This window comes from Drosophila takahashii, chromosome 3L (genome assembly GCF_030179915.1).
Source record: "Drosophila takahashii strain IR98-3 E-12201 chromosome 3L, DtakHiC1v2, whole genome shotgun sequence".
Classification (NCBI taxonomy): domain Eukaryota; kingdom Metazoa; phylum Arthropoda; class Insecta; order Diptera; family Drosophilidae; genus Drosophila; species Drosophila takahashii.
The window spans coordinates 26,658,070-26,674,822 of NC_091680.1; the positions used below are offsets into that span (position 1 = coordinate 26,658,070).

The 16,753-nt window shown below is 43.8% G+C and overlaps 1 protein-coding gene across 3 annotated transcripts; it reads left to right on the forward strand.

Moving 5' to 3' along the window:
• Positions 1-1,248: 1,248 nt before the first annotated feature.
• LOC108054917 (uncharacterized) lies at positions 1,249-15,840 on the forward strand. 3 transcript variants are annotated; one of them, XM_044393856.2, is made up of 3 exons: positions 1,249-3,073; positions 13,355-13,606; positions 14,870-15,840. In XM_044393856.2, exons 1-3 carry the CDS (start codon positions 1,474-1,476, stop codon positions 14,986-14,988), a joined length of 1,971 nt encoding a protein of 656 aa, XP_044249791.1. In that variant the 5' UTR covers positions 1,249-1,473; the 3' UTR covers positions 14,989-15,840. The 3 variants fall into 3 exon arrangements, with proteins under 3 accessions (XP_044249791.1, XP_044249792.1, XP_044249793.1); XM_044393857.2 differs by having other exon boundaries at positions 13,418-13,606; XM_044393858.2 differs by lacking the exon at positions 13,355-13,606.
• The last annotated feature ends 913 nt before the right edge of the window (positions 15,841-16,753 follow it).

Below are 16,753 nucleotides of genomic sequence, written 5' to 3' on the forward strand. Positions count from 1 at the left end.
ATTGCGAGCCGCGCCAAATATGGAGATGAATGCGGAATGTCCGGTGGCCAATAAGGTTCACTTGGGCCGGAGGACCGCTCACACTCGACTTGAGGTATTACCTCAGGAACATTTCTGAATGTAGCTCGAAATCAATAAATATTTTTAAAATTGCGGCGTTTTTTATTACAGATTTATTGCTGGTAGTGACTAATATTTAATGTGTTTTTGTTTTTGAGAAGAATATAATTTAAAATTCATAAAAATCGATTTTATTTAGGTCATCTAGTCAACTGCAGGGAATCCCTAAAGACAATGTGTGATATAAGGCCACCACAAAGTCGAGTTTATGCAATACAATTTCCAATACGATTCTTTTTTGCCCACTCATTCAGGTGATCTGAATCTGAACAGGGCTTAGTTCTAACTGTGGTTCGCTGAAAGCGCGCGCCGAACACAATAATACTTAAGGAATCGGAGCGCTGCCGTTGCCGAGTTCCTATTGCCGTTTCTAACGCTATTGGCGATGCCTTTCCCACCTCAACACTTTGTATATCGATATATCATTAGCGCTCTTTTGATTTACAATCGCCTTTTGTGCTCGGATTTCGCTATTCCGCCTTTTGTTGACCGTTTTCGAGGAGAGTGGCTCTGTGGGGAGACCGCAAAAGCGGTTGGCTAATAGCTAATAGCTTATAGCACTTTCCTGCCAGCCAAGTCGAGCAGCGGAGTGATATTCCGCATATGCAGAACGAATGAAAGTGTTCTTTGCGATGGGATCGGTTTGAACGTGGATCGTGAGCTAGGTCTGTGGACTGCGTTTGCAGATGGTTGCAACCATTTCTGCATTGAAATGTTTTTTTGGAAAACCTTAGTTAGCCCCGACCAGAAGCTGTTTATGTAGAACTTATACAGTTAATAAGATTATTATATTTTCGTGATTGCCTAATAAAGCATCCTTACAAAAAAAAAACGGATCTTAAAAAACTTCTAACTACTGCATTGGCTAGCCCTTCCTATAACATATTTCGATTATTAGAGAGATCGAGATTGACAAATTTGAAAAACATATATCCTTCTCGTATATTATACTAGAGCTTTTGTACTTCGTAGTTAGCCACACTGCTGTTAGCCGAGTTAGCAAACGCACCTCGCATCGAACTCGAACAAGTGTTAGTTCGACGTGGCCGCCGTCAAACTGGGTCTCAAACGACTAAGCCGGGCCAAAGCCCGACTTGCAGAGCCGCCAGTCAGTTGCAGTTGGTCGATCGGAGCGAGCGGACGTTTTAGCGCGAGAATCGAGATTCGAGAAGAAATAGACCGCAGAATTGTTGATCGAGGGCCAGCGAAGACTGAAGAAGCGAAGAATCTACGAAGCAATCGATCGCGATCGCGTGTGAGGGTTTTGTGCGCGAGTTCGCGAGAGATGTGCCGCATTTGATCGGCGAAAGGTTTAGGGTTTAGGCACCACGAAGGGTCAGGTCACCGCATCCAATGGCCGGCAGACGCCACCTGCTGCTGATCCTGCTGCTGGTCCTGCAGCTGATCGCCACCACGCCGGCGTCGCGCAGCCTCAGCGTGAATGGCAACAACATTTGGCGGCGGGTGCGACTGGTGACCAGCCAGGAGACCGATCGCAATGCCTACCAGGTGCTCAAGCCGAGCAGCCGGAATGCCACCAGTACCACTACCAGTACAAGCACCACCACCTCCACCACCACAACCACCACTCCGGCAGCTCCTCAGTCCCAGCGGTCTGCCAAGCAATTGGATCTCAACTTTCCGGGCGGAAATGTCTCGAGTGCCGCCCGCCTGGAAATGTCCACGGAATTCTTTGTGGTGCCCACGCTATCAGCCAGTAGTTCCAGCAGCACCACGTCCACCACCACAACAGCCACGCCGCGGCGGAGTTTGGGGGCCAAGGCGCGAGCAGCGGGCACCACCACCACCGGCCGGGTGGCTCCGGGGGGAGGCTCCAACAGCACCCCGCCCAGCATAGTGTCCACCCACCTGCCCTTCGCGGGACTGCGCAAGGAGCCGTGGGTGGTGCCGGTGCTGGTCCTGGCCACCCTCACCATGCTCATGATGGCCGCCTTCGAGATCTTCGTGCTCTTCAAAGCCTGGCGCACGTCGCCCTCGCGCAGGCACCTCTTCCTGGGCCAGATGCTGCTCCTGGGCCTGTTCGCCTGCGCCAGCTTGGGGGCCATCATCACGGCCCAGCCCACGCTGCTCAGCTGTGGGGCAATCCGCTTCGGGGTGGGCGTGTCCTACGCCCTCGTCTTCGCCGCCCTGCTGGTCAAGTGCGTCTTCCTGATCAGCCTGAACGGAGGCGTCTACCTGCCGGCCCCCTACCAGGGACTGCTGCTCCTCTTCGCGCTGCTCATCCAGGTGGCCATCGGGGGCCAGTGGCTGCTCACCCAGCCGCCGGAGGTCTACACCACCAGTGTGCCCGTGATGGGCAGCGGCTTCCTCAGCACCACCGTGGCCTCGCAGACCAACTACTCGGCGCTCTTCTACCCCACGTCCTACACCACGCTGGACGGGACTCCGGAGATCTACACCCGGATAGCGGCGGTCAGCACCGTGCTGATCCCGCTCTGCAAGACGCAGTTCTCGGAGCTGCTCTTCTCGCTGATCTACATCGTCTTCCTGATCGTCTTCATCGCCGTGCTGGCCATCAAGTCGCGCGGCATCCGGGACAACTACAGGGAGGCCACCTACATCGGCCTGGCCATCGGAGGAGCCATCCCCATCTGGCTGGGCTGGATGCTGTGCGGACTGGCCGTGGCCGAGAGGCACAAGGATGCCTGCGTGGCCTTCGGCCTGGTGGCCACCTCCGCCACCGTCTTCCTGGTGATGTTCATGCCCAAGGGCAGGCAGCTGGCGGCCATGGGCAAGGAGGGGCTCTACGTGGAGGACCGCGAGGAGCAGTTCAGCTCCCTGAGCCGCGCCGGATCCGGCTACTCGCCCTCGTTCTTCCACTTCAAGCCCATCAAGTACGGCGTGATGAGTGGCTGCGGCCTGCCCAACTCGGCCTCCAATACGGGCCAGGGACTCAGCTCCAAGCACTGCTCCAGTGCCAACAACGGAGGTGGTAAGTCCCGCTCCAACAACCCATTCCACAGCCACAGAATTCGTCACAATTTCTGCAGAGCAATCAGACCCAACTCTAGCCACATACAGTTCCATTTCGACCTCATACCTTCTGCCCTTGTCAGCTGTCAGCCTCTGTTAATTTTGTAATAACTTTCTTTTCTTGCCTCATGTGCGCACGGGGGGCGGGGCTGGCAACCTCTTGAACTTTTGTTTATCCATTTGCTCGCTCTTTCTAAAAGCAAAAACAAAGTCGGGGGGAAGAAAAAGCAAAAGTCTTAACTTTCAAAGACTGTGAGCTCCAGCAGACGGTAGCCAAAGCACAGTGGTTTCAATGGAAGCTAAATTGTATCTATCTTGAAGCCTTTAGCAAATACTTATTAGCAAGAGTTTTGTTTAAAACAAGAGAGAATGCTACAGTCGAGTATTTCAACTATCAGATACCCGTTACTCAGATAAAGGATGTGCGAGGGAGATGGAGGTGTGCAATTGTAAAAAAAAATGGCTCCATCTAGCGGCCATTTCTGATTTTGCTCATAACTTTTTAATGAATTGTCCGATTTTAAAATTTTCTTCTAATTCTAATTCTTCTAATTCTATTTTCTTATTTTGATTTATAAACCAAATTTCCAATTATTCCAATCCATGCAATCCGATTCTAATTACTCTGCTACTGTACTTTTGTATGCAGTTTCATTGCCAATGTCAAATAAATAATTATACAGTTTCCCAAACCGCGCCCTGTCATTATTTTCTTTCCATTTCTTATGCATTTCTTTTGCAATTAGTATGTATGCCAATTTTCCTTTTGCTCCGCTTCATTTGCTTGTATGCAAATTTGTGCGCTTTCATTTCTCGTCCAATCGCAATTGTAGGCAATTTTTCGCGGCGAATTCGCGAGGCTCCCGACCACTGTGCGACGGCATTAACTGGGCTTAAAATTGTTTTGCCGGGCCGTGTAATTGTTTGGCATATTAATTTTCCCAACGCCGCAGTCGTCGTGTAAGCCAAGTGTAAAAAGAGCACACACTCGGCGATCCGTCCATCTGTCTTCCAGCTTTCGTTTTCATTTTCATTTTCGCGGTGAGAACGTCCAGGTTCGTGGGTTAGGTTTTTGATTAAGTTTTCGCTGCTGCGGCTTAAATCATTTCGGAAATAGCGATTCCAATAAAGCCAAGTTGACACCGCTAGGAACGTATTATTTGAAATTTCACATCTGCCCATTAGTCGGTGCTAAATGTCATTGTCAGGCGGTGTCGAAGTGGTCACGACCTGTCCTCAAACGGAATTCGCCTGGCTCATTGTCAGAGGGCAAGTGAAACGAGTCAAAGCCAAATCTCAGAAAGCCCACAATAAGAGCTGACTGTGCAATTTTCGGCAATTTATGAGCCGCCTGACAAGAAACAATATTTATGGAATTTGTATTTCTTGGGGTTATTAGTTTTTGTGTTTCTTCTTTCTAAACAATAACAAGCCATAAAAGGCTTTAAACTATTTCAGCTTTCTAATGAAAGCATAAGCGGAGTTTATGTGGTTTATGTGTGTGGCAAACTGGAAAGAAATGGGGAAACTCGGGGAGGAAGGGCACCCAGTGGGGGTACTCCAAAATGTGCGTGCCCAGGCCATGTAACACTTTACGTAATTTAATTAAAGTAAATACATCACAAATGTATGATTACAGTCAGCGAAAACATTTCAAATGGAAATGGGAGAGGAAAACTCGAGGTAATTCAAGTGGAAAACGCAGCAGAAATGCTCTGCGAAAAAGGTTAGGCAATTGGGGAAATTAATTACGGCAATTGGAAGCGAAGGAAAATCATCCAGTATATGAATTATTTTTCAGATCTTATAAGACACATATTTTCCTAATCTCTATTGCCAGTCAAACCAAATCCAGTTACCTGATAATTCGGATAGTGCACAAGAGGGGCAATAGCTTGCCAAATTATAACAATGCGCTGGTAGGGCAAAGTAGGAAGCGTTTTACATGGCAGCTACTTGACGACGACTCCAAATCCACAGCCACATCCAAGTCCAAGAAGGCAAACTCAGGCAGGACAAAAGCCGAGGTGCAGCTGGAACTTTGGGTGAAGTGGAGTTGGAGCCGAATCTGGAGTTGAAGCCGCGGCCCACAAGCCAAAGTGCCTGTGGGCAGCCTGGGCTCAGACTGAGCCGCAGATTCCGATTTCAATTCCAATTCCACTTCCAATTCCAATTCCGACTCGGGCTGAAGAAAGCCAGCAAGTAAGGCAGCCAGCGACAGTCGAAATATAGGTAGGTTCGTACATAGATAGATAAATGAGAGATATAGTGCTGTGGCCCCGGCTACACATATATACGTCAAACTGTCTGCAATTGAAAGTGCATTTGAGGGGTAACAGAAATCAACGACGAAAGAAAAACTAGGCAGCAGGCAGAAACCTTAAGAGCAAAAGACAAATGTCTGGAGACACACGGAGCACAGCGAAATCAAAGTAGGCACAGAGCTTAACAAGCAGAAGGAGCCAGCATCAGCCGAGAGCTGCAATCGCTGCCATTATCGTACCCAGACCCAGACCCATACTCAGGCCCAAGCCATGCCGTACTTCAGCCCATAACCAAACCCGATCCAATCGGATCCGATCCAGAAACATGTGTGTGGGTTGTGTAGTTGTCTCGCTAACTCCCCGACTTCGACTGCGACTCCGATCCGACTTCGATTTAAACTTGAGCCAGGCTGAGTGAAGTGAGCCAAAGGCAGCGACAGCAAGGGTTCCGGCTTGATTAAGGGCACAGAAAGAAAAAAACTGGAGCTGCATGTGCATGTGGGCAGCAGCTGAAAATTTACATAAGGCGATGAGGCAAGAAAAAATCAAAAGTTTTTCCCTTTTTCGTGCCATTGCTCTGGCGGATTGAAGAGCAAATGATTTGGGCAACGAACTTGATTTGGCTGGGGAGTTGACAGCTTAAGGAGAGGCAAATTATTGGATGTCTTGCCTCTGAAGGAAGATGCAATCTATTGCTAGGGTTCTTGAGCATGTGTAAGTCACTTCCCGATTGAGAAACCAATGACTCGCATAAAGCCATTACGTTAAATGCATTTCAAACTGTAAAAGAAAGAAGCAAAGATACTAAAATCATTTACTACTCAAACAAAAAAAAATTCAAAGATTTTAAGGACTTAAATGAATTGTTAATTAACTTGCGAGGTTTATTTGTTCAACAATGAGTAGTAAGTAGGTAGCTAGAAACGATATTGGATCCAACTCAGATTTCACCTCTAATGTATAAATGCATAAAAGTCTCAATGAAATTGATTGACAATAAATCATAAATTTATGTGCTCCAAATTAGGAGTCTCACAATCGGTAAGCTGAAACTGCAGGGAGGAACGAAAGATATTTCCAATAAATTCATAATATCAAATTTCCTGCCAAGCCTTCGAATATACATACTCACGGGCACTTGTGTGTGTGGTCGTTGGCAGTAAGCAGTTCGGCACATAATTCACTGAACAATTTGCAACAATAAACTAAACGACAGCTAACGGCGTTGACGCAAAGGAATGAACCGGGCCAAAAGATTCCAGGGCAAGATCAGGGGCAGGGACAGGCGAGGGGGCAGAGGCGGATCAGTGGACCGGGGGAAAGGGCGCAGTCAGAGGCCAGCAGCTCTCGATGATTGCCGCCATGAAGTCAAAGTCGAAGGCGAGGAATGAACGCAGATTGACAGCTCCAGCTTGGGTCTTTCTTGCACACAAAGAAATTTAGATCCTTTTTAAATGAAAATTCACAACCAGTTAGCTTTGGTCAAAGAAAGCCTACTTATATTATGAGAAGTGGATACTTATAGAAATGTAGTCATTTAGTTGCTCAAAAGTATTTGAAAATAAACGTTCGTTCCCTCAGTTTTTTGTTTAATCTAAAAGTAATTGGAAAATTTGAAGTGGTGTATTTATAATAAGGAAACCAATTAGACATATATTTATTAAACCATAAAAAAAAATAAAGCCACACCCCTGAAAGTAGAACGCACTAAAAAGTTCGTTGCCTCAGTCTTTGGTTTTCTATACGAAAATATTTTATATTCCAAGAAGTACATAATTGTACTTTAAAATGTAATGTAATAAGTTCGAAGAAAGTGGATTAGTCTTAGACCCATCTTTCTTATGAATGTGGTATATTATGCAATGCTGATATGTGAAATATTTAGTTTGCAATCTAATTAATTTACAAGCTAAAATTTTTTGAGTTGGTACAACTTAAATTGATTATTATTTAATAGGAGTTTTTTCCTGTGTGTGTGCCTGGTTTGGCTTGATGTGGTTAAAAGGATGTCGTGGGGCCCCGCCGATTTGAGCAACCCGTTGCCGCTGATTGAACGAGAGTTCAAGGTTGCCCGGGCTGCTTTAATTGAAGTCGCATTGTTGTAAGCGCTTCGGGCAGCTGTCGACAACGAGCGGCGCGATGACAGGCGGAGTCACAAAAATAGATACTCGTACATACTTCCGTTGCCGCTGCGTGATGTTATCATTATACCCTAACCCCTGGGGCCCCACCGCTTGGTGGGGAAACTGCAACTGGAATCTGTGCGCAGAAACCTCCCGAGACGATCCAGTGACCTTATCAGTGAGCAGGGTGTCCCATCTTCGACTTGGCCATGCCGGCACTTGGCCAGTTGGTCAGTAAGACGGGCCCATCAATCTGGGCATCTGCCAGCGGTCTTTGTTCTCCGGCGACGTCGCATTTTTTTGTAATTTTATTGAGTGACTTTATGCCAGGCAGCCACATACATAAAATCAATCATTCATGCCCGTGGAGCCGGGCAGATCCGAGCCGATCCGACGATGCGACGATCCGAGCAGACCTTGGAAGGTTAAAGCTTGTCGCTACACTCCCGAGACCCGTGCGGAAGTTTTTGTCTATTTGTCTTGCATGTTTATCGATCGATGGGGATTTGTCAATAAAGAGCCCTGGGAGGCCGCATAGTCATTTAACTGTGAACAGTCCAGAGATTGGTTTTGTATCTGCTATTTTTTCCATTTTCTGCACACTTGAGGACCTGAAGCTTAGCTCGAGCCGAGGTTTCGCGTGTTATTGATGGATACTTCCAAAAGGTTGCTTCATTGTCATAAACCAGTTGGCCAAATGGTGCTTAGCTTAAAGAAAGCTCATTTATGTTATGAGAAGTGAATAAATTATGGCCATGATTATTATAGATTCCTTTTTAGGAATTATTTCTTGCACACAAAAGTAATTGGAAAGTATTAGGTTTCTGCCTGGGAAAACAAATCAAAGTTCGTTGCCTGAGTCTTTTGTTTGACGTAGAAACCCATTTTTAAAATTAGTTTTGCTAATATATGAAATAGTAGGTACCAATTGATAATTGTTCATAATATTAATATTTAAGCAAACAAGAAAGGTTTAAATACGTTTTTTAAGATTTAAGTTTTCAACTTTCGGCCACAGAGTACAATAAATAAATAATTTAGAACATTATAAAAAAACAATTTAGCATCGCAAATATAATATTTGCAACGCTTTTTCTTACTCCAACTAATGCTATATTATTGATATTGAAAACCATTTTTGATTGTTATCTTGAAGTTATCCAAGGTAGAACAAACATTGGGCTTCAAATTGTTCTGTTTGATTGCTTAAGCTGTCAATTATTAGACCCAAATTTAAAGCAATCTGGAAAGAACATCAAACAACAATTTCAATCAAATGATTTCTGTTAACCTGGCTTTGTTTAGAACCCAGCTTTGCCTTGGGGCACCCATTGAAACGGTTCGACCAGCATCAGCTGTCGAAAATATGACATAAAAAAGATTCGATTAGCCTCAATTGTTCTGAGACCACTACCAGCAGAGGCAACGAACTTGAAATTGAAAAGCCGAGAGCAAAAACAAAAGAACAGAACCAAAGCAAGCCAAGCAGCGCGGAGCAGAAAACTTGACAACGATGATGGGCAAGATGATGATCATGATGATGACGATGGCGTAATGTACAAATCTGTGAAGTACGTGTTGTTGAGTATCGTATCCAACTTCAGTTTGCAGTCCGCGGCAGCGCCTGTGTATGGGACTTAATATATGAGTTGGGTAAATGCTGCCAGCACGTGCTTGAAACGAGCGTCACTGTATATTACCACAAAATTATAGCGGTTTGCAATAAGAGCCGCAGCCTCGGCGATCGGAGAGCCAGGCTGGATGCTGTGGAGCGATGATATTTAGTTTTGCCTAGAAGTGCCAGCAGCCGGCCAGCAACGTAATCGATAACCAGTTCCGAATTGCGGCAATGAAACCGAAAGCGGAAAAGCCAACTCAGGTCTTGGTACCAGCTCTTAGCCCGGCTCAAAGCGGTTCAGGCCAACCGATCGGGGGGAGTGGAGGGCCGAGCAGGCCGAGGGAGCCAATGAGCCGTGTGCCAACTGCACATGCTGAAATTATTACGCTAAATTGGCCAGGAGATCGCCTCGGTCTTACGGTATCTTCGTCTGCTTGCGGTTGCCGCCCAGGGATGCAAACCAAGGGGCAATCGAAAATGTGCGATATGGTTAGGCTCCAAAAGCATGATTGATATAAGGTCTTAGGCCCTCTGAGCCTCGAACTTAATAGTAAATTATTCAGTCTCGGAAGCTTCTTAAATGAGCGTGTTAAATATTTATTGTTTAATTATGAAGGCACAAAAATAAATTATATTTTAAATGCAATTGTTAGATTTGGTTTCTCTAATTCCTATTCATTATTACATCCCAGAAGAAAAGAAAATTAATCCGAGGGTCTGATCAAAGTTTTCCCCATTCATTTCCACGCAACTCCAACTGAAGCACACATTTAAAAGAAATGTAAATTGAATTGTAGCAATTCGAAGGTCATACGCCCTTAGCCAAAATATGCAAATTGCCGACCGTTGCGGCCATGTGAAAAATGTTTTTCTTCCGCCTGTAAATGGGAGGGAAAAACCTCCGCAGCGCAGTTCATGACAATGAACTCTGGCTAGAGGATAGGGGGATGGGGAAGCGGAGGGGATGGCTTAGAACGAACGTGGCCAATTAGTTATAATGCTGCTTCGTGATATCACAACATCTGGCAACTCACTCTCAAAGGCCCAGACAACGGCCAAGGCAAAAGCAACAACCTTTGGCGCTGCAGCCAGAGGCAGAAAGAAAGAGTCAACGCCGAAGCCAATGAGGAAAAGGCTGAAAGGCAAAGAGGCAGCGCTCGGCGAAGAAATTACTCAAGTCTGCAAAGTATGTAGCAACTAACAACAGCAACAGAAATAGCAAAAGCAACAGCAACAGCAACAAAAAGCGAACTCAACTGTGGCAAGAACAACAGCAGCAAAAGGCAACTGAGCCTACAACAAAGGCGAACAATGACAATCTGCACGTAGCAATCAGTCAACGTGCGGCAGTTGGTTTAACTTTAACTTGTTGCCAGCCAGATAGAAGATACTGGGCTGAGGGTAAGGAAGCAGATGCACTTGGGGCGGGGGCAAGCCGACAAACTGCAAACTGCAAAATGCAAAACGTGGCTCGGTCTCCGCTCTAGAGATGGGCAATTTTAATGAATTTTCCCCAGCCGGTGAAAGAGGCAGAAATAATTAAATGCAAGTGAGGAAAAGTAAAAACTGCGGAGTCGAAGTCGAGCACACGGGAAGAGGAATTAAAAGTGAGGAAATAATGGAGATGGAATAAATCGCCGCAGTTTAAAGGGGGAATAATTCATAAAAAGAATTTCTACGGTAGCCGGGAAATCATGCTTTGGGCACATGTTTCTAATGGGGTAGAACCGCATAACTTACGTTAGATAAAGACTAGGAAACAAATATTTTCGTATGTGTAGAGCTCCGCATTTCTTTTAGCTTTTTATGAACGCACATTTAGAATTAAAGTTGAAAATCATTAAAATTTTACATTTTTCTTTATCGTTCCATATTATTTTGTACTTAATATTCTTGGTCTTATATGAAGAGACTACTAAGAGAAGATTTATAAGGGGATCTCCGTAAATACGTTTCTCTTTATTTCCTGTATTACGACAATTAGAATTCGGGGTCACGTACCGCTGTCATCTCTAGGCAAATAGAATTTTTAAGGCCTTTGGCCGCCCTCACACCTGGATACGTAGTGCACAACACGTGCACACGGACGCCAATCCCGAGACTGGCCATACATATTTGCACTTAATTAGCGTTTTTCGTTACATTTCGTCTCGTTTCGTTAAGTTGGCTGTCGGCTGCGAGCTAAAGTAACATATTTAATGCTGGCGCACATAATTCATAATGGCCAAATGAGCTGACAGACGGCGCAAATCGGAGAGAAAGATTTTCTAGCTGGTCTCGGGCAAAACGGAATTAAGCCAAATTTGCCGCTTCAGCTGGCGGCTGCTGTAGGAAAACTAGTTTCTTTTTCAACGCGAAATGCAAAAGCCTGCCCACCGCAGATACAGATACAGATATATCTGGAGATACAGGTAAGGGTACAGATACAGATACAGGTACAGATTCAGATTCTGGCGCACACATGCATTTCATTTTCTGACACATAATTCCACATTCGAGGCAGGGGAAGCAGAACAGAAGTCACAGAAAAACAAGCGGGCTTAATTGCAGTATTTGTTCTAAGTTAATTAGAAACCCAAGAAAGTGCCCGGGAAAAGAGGTTGGCATGTGTGTAACTGCTGCATTTAGCACTGTCAAGAGTTCAGATCCCTGATTTCCCAGCCTCTCTTTTCGGCCCGGTTTTCTGGTCTTTTTTGTCAGTTTTCATGTCATTAACACAGTTTGCCCCACTCGTTTCATTCGGTTGGCCCACAGAGCTGTTGAAAATATAGTAATAATCGTAAGTTATTACCCCCGGCTGCTGCCGGTTGACTTGGCTCACATCTTTTAGGCTTTGCCCGTCTTAACTGAATTTTGACCAGAGATCCAGGGCTCGGAAAGCAAAGCTTTGGCCAGGACAACTGGCTGCTAATTATGACAAGTGTACGAAAGATATAAATAGCCGAACAATTAGGGCTGGTTCTTATCTAAAAGGGAAACTGGATTCCGAGGAATCGGAGGCGAAACAAAAAATATGCATAAACTTGAACTGGTTTGGTTATTATTATTAAGTCGGACAAGAGGGAAAAAATTGCTCGGGCTAAACGTATTGCAACTGCAACCGTGGCGCGTATTTTTTATTGGGTGCGATAAAAAAATTGGATGTGCTTCAGGCCCCTGGGAATTTCTCCACATGGGTTTTACTAACCCCTAAAGTTAATCAAGGCCACAGCCCTGCAAATGGGATAAACGAGAGCAAAAACTGTTTTCTCAGTCCAACACAAACCTATTAAGATTCCGATGAAAATAGCTTGAGGTTTTTGCCCAATACCCGTAAAACAAAAATAAATGCATACCACCGAGACTTTCTCTATGGCTTGAGGGTGTAGAGTTAACCCATTGACATGAAATCGTTTGACATCATTAGGTCCGCCATAAATTGGCCGGCAAAAGTGTGAAATATGGCAAGGTAATTTCCACGAATTGGGAACATCTGTGTCTGGGCTCGGGCTCTGGGTCAGGCCAATTATGGCTGACCATGGGCAGAAGTTGTGACATCTTCTGTGATTTATCTACGAACATATGGCTAAAACTTGGTTGCACTCAAAGCACATGAAAACAATATAAATACCTAAATATTTATTATTATTTTATCTGTTTGTTTACTTTTTATTTGTCTTGTTATGCATACATATCTCATCAAACACCACCGCCAACCAACACGACACTCATCTACAACATCAACAACGAACTCGAAACAAAAATATCATCATCCTCATCGCAACGACAACATTTATCTTCTCCCTATCGAACTTCTCCTCCGTCATCACCCTCACATTTTGTCAAATGTAATCAAAAAATTCTCGACACGCTCACGACTCGCACACTTGCATATGTCATTTCATAATCCATTCGTGTTGTTTCTGTAATTTTTTCATTACTATTATGTTCATCAATCACTTGGAACCTTTTTTCATTATTGGTTGACTCTTTTGGTTTTGTTTCCGGTATCTTTACCTTTTCGAAACTTAATTGAATTTACATTTATTGTCAAAAACCAATAATTACTGTACATATATGTTTATCCTATACGTAATATTACCCATACGCGTGTGTGGGTCACGACTGGTTTTGTTAATGGTTTGGTAACTTTACTCACGGCTCTGGGATCTGGGCACTGGGACTCCCAACCACACACGCACCCACTCCTCCACCACCACCGCACCGCACCACCAATCCCTGCAATCCGCCGACAGATCGGGTTGCTTTGGTCACCGCCGCACCGCCGAGCTATACGCGTATGTATCACTATTTTCCAGCACACCTGAGTCCGCACCCGTTCTGCTATTATCCTCCCGCACCACCTCCACCACTGCCACCGCAACCACCGCCACCACAGCAAGCCGCACCGCCCACGCTCACGCCGTTGACCCTCAAACAGTTGGGCAACTCGCTAACCTCCATGACACAAGCGGCGCAATTGGCCAAAACGTTGCGCTATGCGCCAGGTAATACTCACCGATTGCTAACAGTCCCCTAGGTATATTGGGGTTTGTCTGCAGGGGAGGCATCCAAAGGGTAATACTCACAAAGCTACACATTTGTATCTTTAAAAGCTAGTGTCACTCAATGGGCATTATGTACCTCGCTTAACCCAATATTACTACTCTAATATATTAGTAAAAAACACTCCATGTTTTTTTCGCACGGCTGGATAAAGTTATTTAATCATATTGAGAATTGATAAAGATCGTTAATAATAGCTCAAATATATGTACTCTGACGGCCAAAAGTCCTAGCAACTATAGCCGATTTTTTTCCTGTACCCTAATTTTAAACTTTTGGCTACAGTGTACAATAAATAAGAACAAAATGTACTCTAAAAAAAATCCAGTATTCGTATATACACTGGCGGAAAAAATAATAGAAACGTTTATGTATGGGGAAGCCACTGTATTATACATTTTAATTAATTACAAAAACGTAATATTTAGGGGAGTGGTCTGTAGGTTAGGACACTGCTTATTTTTGATCTACCTTTTGGTAATTAACACTTGTAGAAATCGAAAGCTTTAAAATCAACAAAGAAACTAATTTTTTCCTTAGGGAAAACTAAAAAATATATTATTTTTTAGGTTTAGAAATTGATATTTTGAAAAAGATGTCTAGAAGTTGGGAAACTTTTGAAAGTCAATAAAACTCAGTCCAAAAGTACTGATCTATCTATTTATTTATCTTAATTTTAAACATTTTGGTTTAGTTTTAGATAATTTATATCAAAAACAAATATTACCAAACGAGTAGCAGGGGAAAAAAATAAAACTTTTTTTTAGGAGTTTGATATTCTAACTTCTAAAGTTTTTTCTAAAAGTTTTGTTACGTCACTAAAAAAACCTGAAAATAAAAAAATTGTAGTGGAAAAGTAAACACATTAAACCTAATAATTTAATTTAAAGATTTTTGAATTAGGGTATAAAATAGAAAATTAACTGTAATTGTTAAATTTTATATTTATAACGTTTTTATCAGTGTACAGTTAACTGTGTATGGAACAGTAAGTTATCGCTCATTATTTCTATCTTGAGAAAAGAGCATAGGCTGTTAAGTTTAATATATATAGATACTTTAATGAGAATTAAAAAAAAAATATTTAGCTACATTACTTGTGATTAGCCATCCCTGCATACAAGCAATATTACCGAATCTTCATTAAATATGTTCATAAAAATTTTCATTAACGCGAAAGACACTATAAATACGTTTTTTTGTAGGCATGTTTATACGACCCGACGAAACGAATCTCTACACGACGCTGGAGCCCACGTTGAGCAGCAATCCGAATGTGTACTTCCAGCGCAGCGGGGCCGTTCATCCCGGCATCCTGTACTGAGTATCCGACAGAGTGAGGAGTATCGAGCATCGAGAACACTGGAACTGAGTATTTTTTCTTAGCATTAAGCTACGGCTCCCAAGGAGCAGCAATAAGCGAATTGATATTCTCCGATCATTTCAAATAGTGTAATATTTTTGTCATAACTGCTAAGCTCTTTGCATCTAAGTTTTGCGATACGAAGAATACACATAACGACCTAGTAAATTAAGGATCAGACCCGGCCTGAACGCAGGAATTTTGATATATTCCTTTGGGTCAGTGGAGGAGGGATTCCCATGACGATGCATTGGATCTGCAGTGGGAAGTCCTAGTCTAGCGATATCAACCACTGGTATATCTCACTGGTTACATCTTACACTCTCGCTATAGCAAGGATTTTAGCGCATAAGTCTTCGAAAGCAATTTACTGGCCTGGATTCCTAAATAATGTTACCGTGTTTTTAAACGTTTAAAAAATCTAAGTAAGATTACTTTTGGCTTGTGATTTAAAAGTAAATTGTACTTAAAAATTTTTATAATATTTGAACAGCACTGCTTTTGAAAAACTCAAGAACGCAGGGGTAAATCATGTGGATAAGATGTGGCGGCAAGTAGTGCGCAAAAAGCATTAAATTTAATTGTATAAAATATGCTCGAAAGAAGAGAGGAGATATGAATCCACCTGATGTCCAGCCATGTTTGCCAGCCTTATGTATACAGATGTTTTGCCCCTGCGAACACACATATACCAGTAAGTAATAGGCTTAATAAACATTTGTCTAGCCAAGTAAAACGATCGCTTAAGCAAACACGAAATGTTGTACATATAGCAATGGCCCCGAGCCACACAAACACACACGCGGTGAGCAAGCCAATCTCAATAAAAGAAAAACAAAAACAAAACAGAATAACAACTCTCAATTGCCGCACAGGAACATCAGCAATGACGATTACAATTAAGTATAATTGCAAATTATTGGCATCGCAATGCCTATTAACGCCTGCTTGGCCCACAGACGGGGGTCTCCCGAGAAGGAGCAGGACGGCCGGGCTGGGATCTAAGTGCGGGGAGGATTATTGGATGCCAACGCGGCGCTACATGTTTCAAATAATTTGTTAACGCCTTTCAGATTGCGATTGGATTGGGTGCAGCTCGTCCAGAACGGCTGTTTGGAATAGATAAACGTTCGACCATTATCGCCCGGTTCTAAGTGCTCCACGGAGCCATTCCCACTGCAAGACTCGACGACGCCTCTGACGACTTGACCCCATATATGGCGTGGCATTGGTTCGGTCCGATCCAGTCCGGTCCAGGGACTACTGACCACATCGAGTCATGCCGAGGGCGTGTTCGCCAAGAGGATGCGAGCTGCTCGGGGAACGAAGGGCGGCAGGAGTCTCTTCATCCTCACATTAATTAAGTGCAACAATGCGGTGCGGATAGAGTGGCAAAGGGCGGGATGGAGGATGGCCCGGCAACATTCACATCCACATCTCCAGGCAGTCACATCGTTCGTATTAATGACATTTCTCACGAACATTTTACCAGAGCAGTCAACACAAGGAGCTCTTGTCTAGCCGAGGGCACTGAGATAAATATTATAGCCATTATAGTTCGCTGCAAAGGGATGGTCATCAAATGTTTGAAATCGAATTCTCAAGTAGTAACTAAAAGGATTACTATCCTAAAGAATGCAAAAAGTATTTGTCTAAAAGGGATATAAGAAAATGGAAATTTAATTTGTTTATTAGGTTAAATATTTCAAAGATCCTACATTGGATT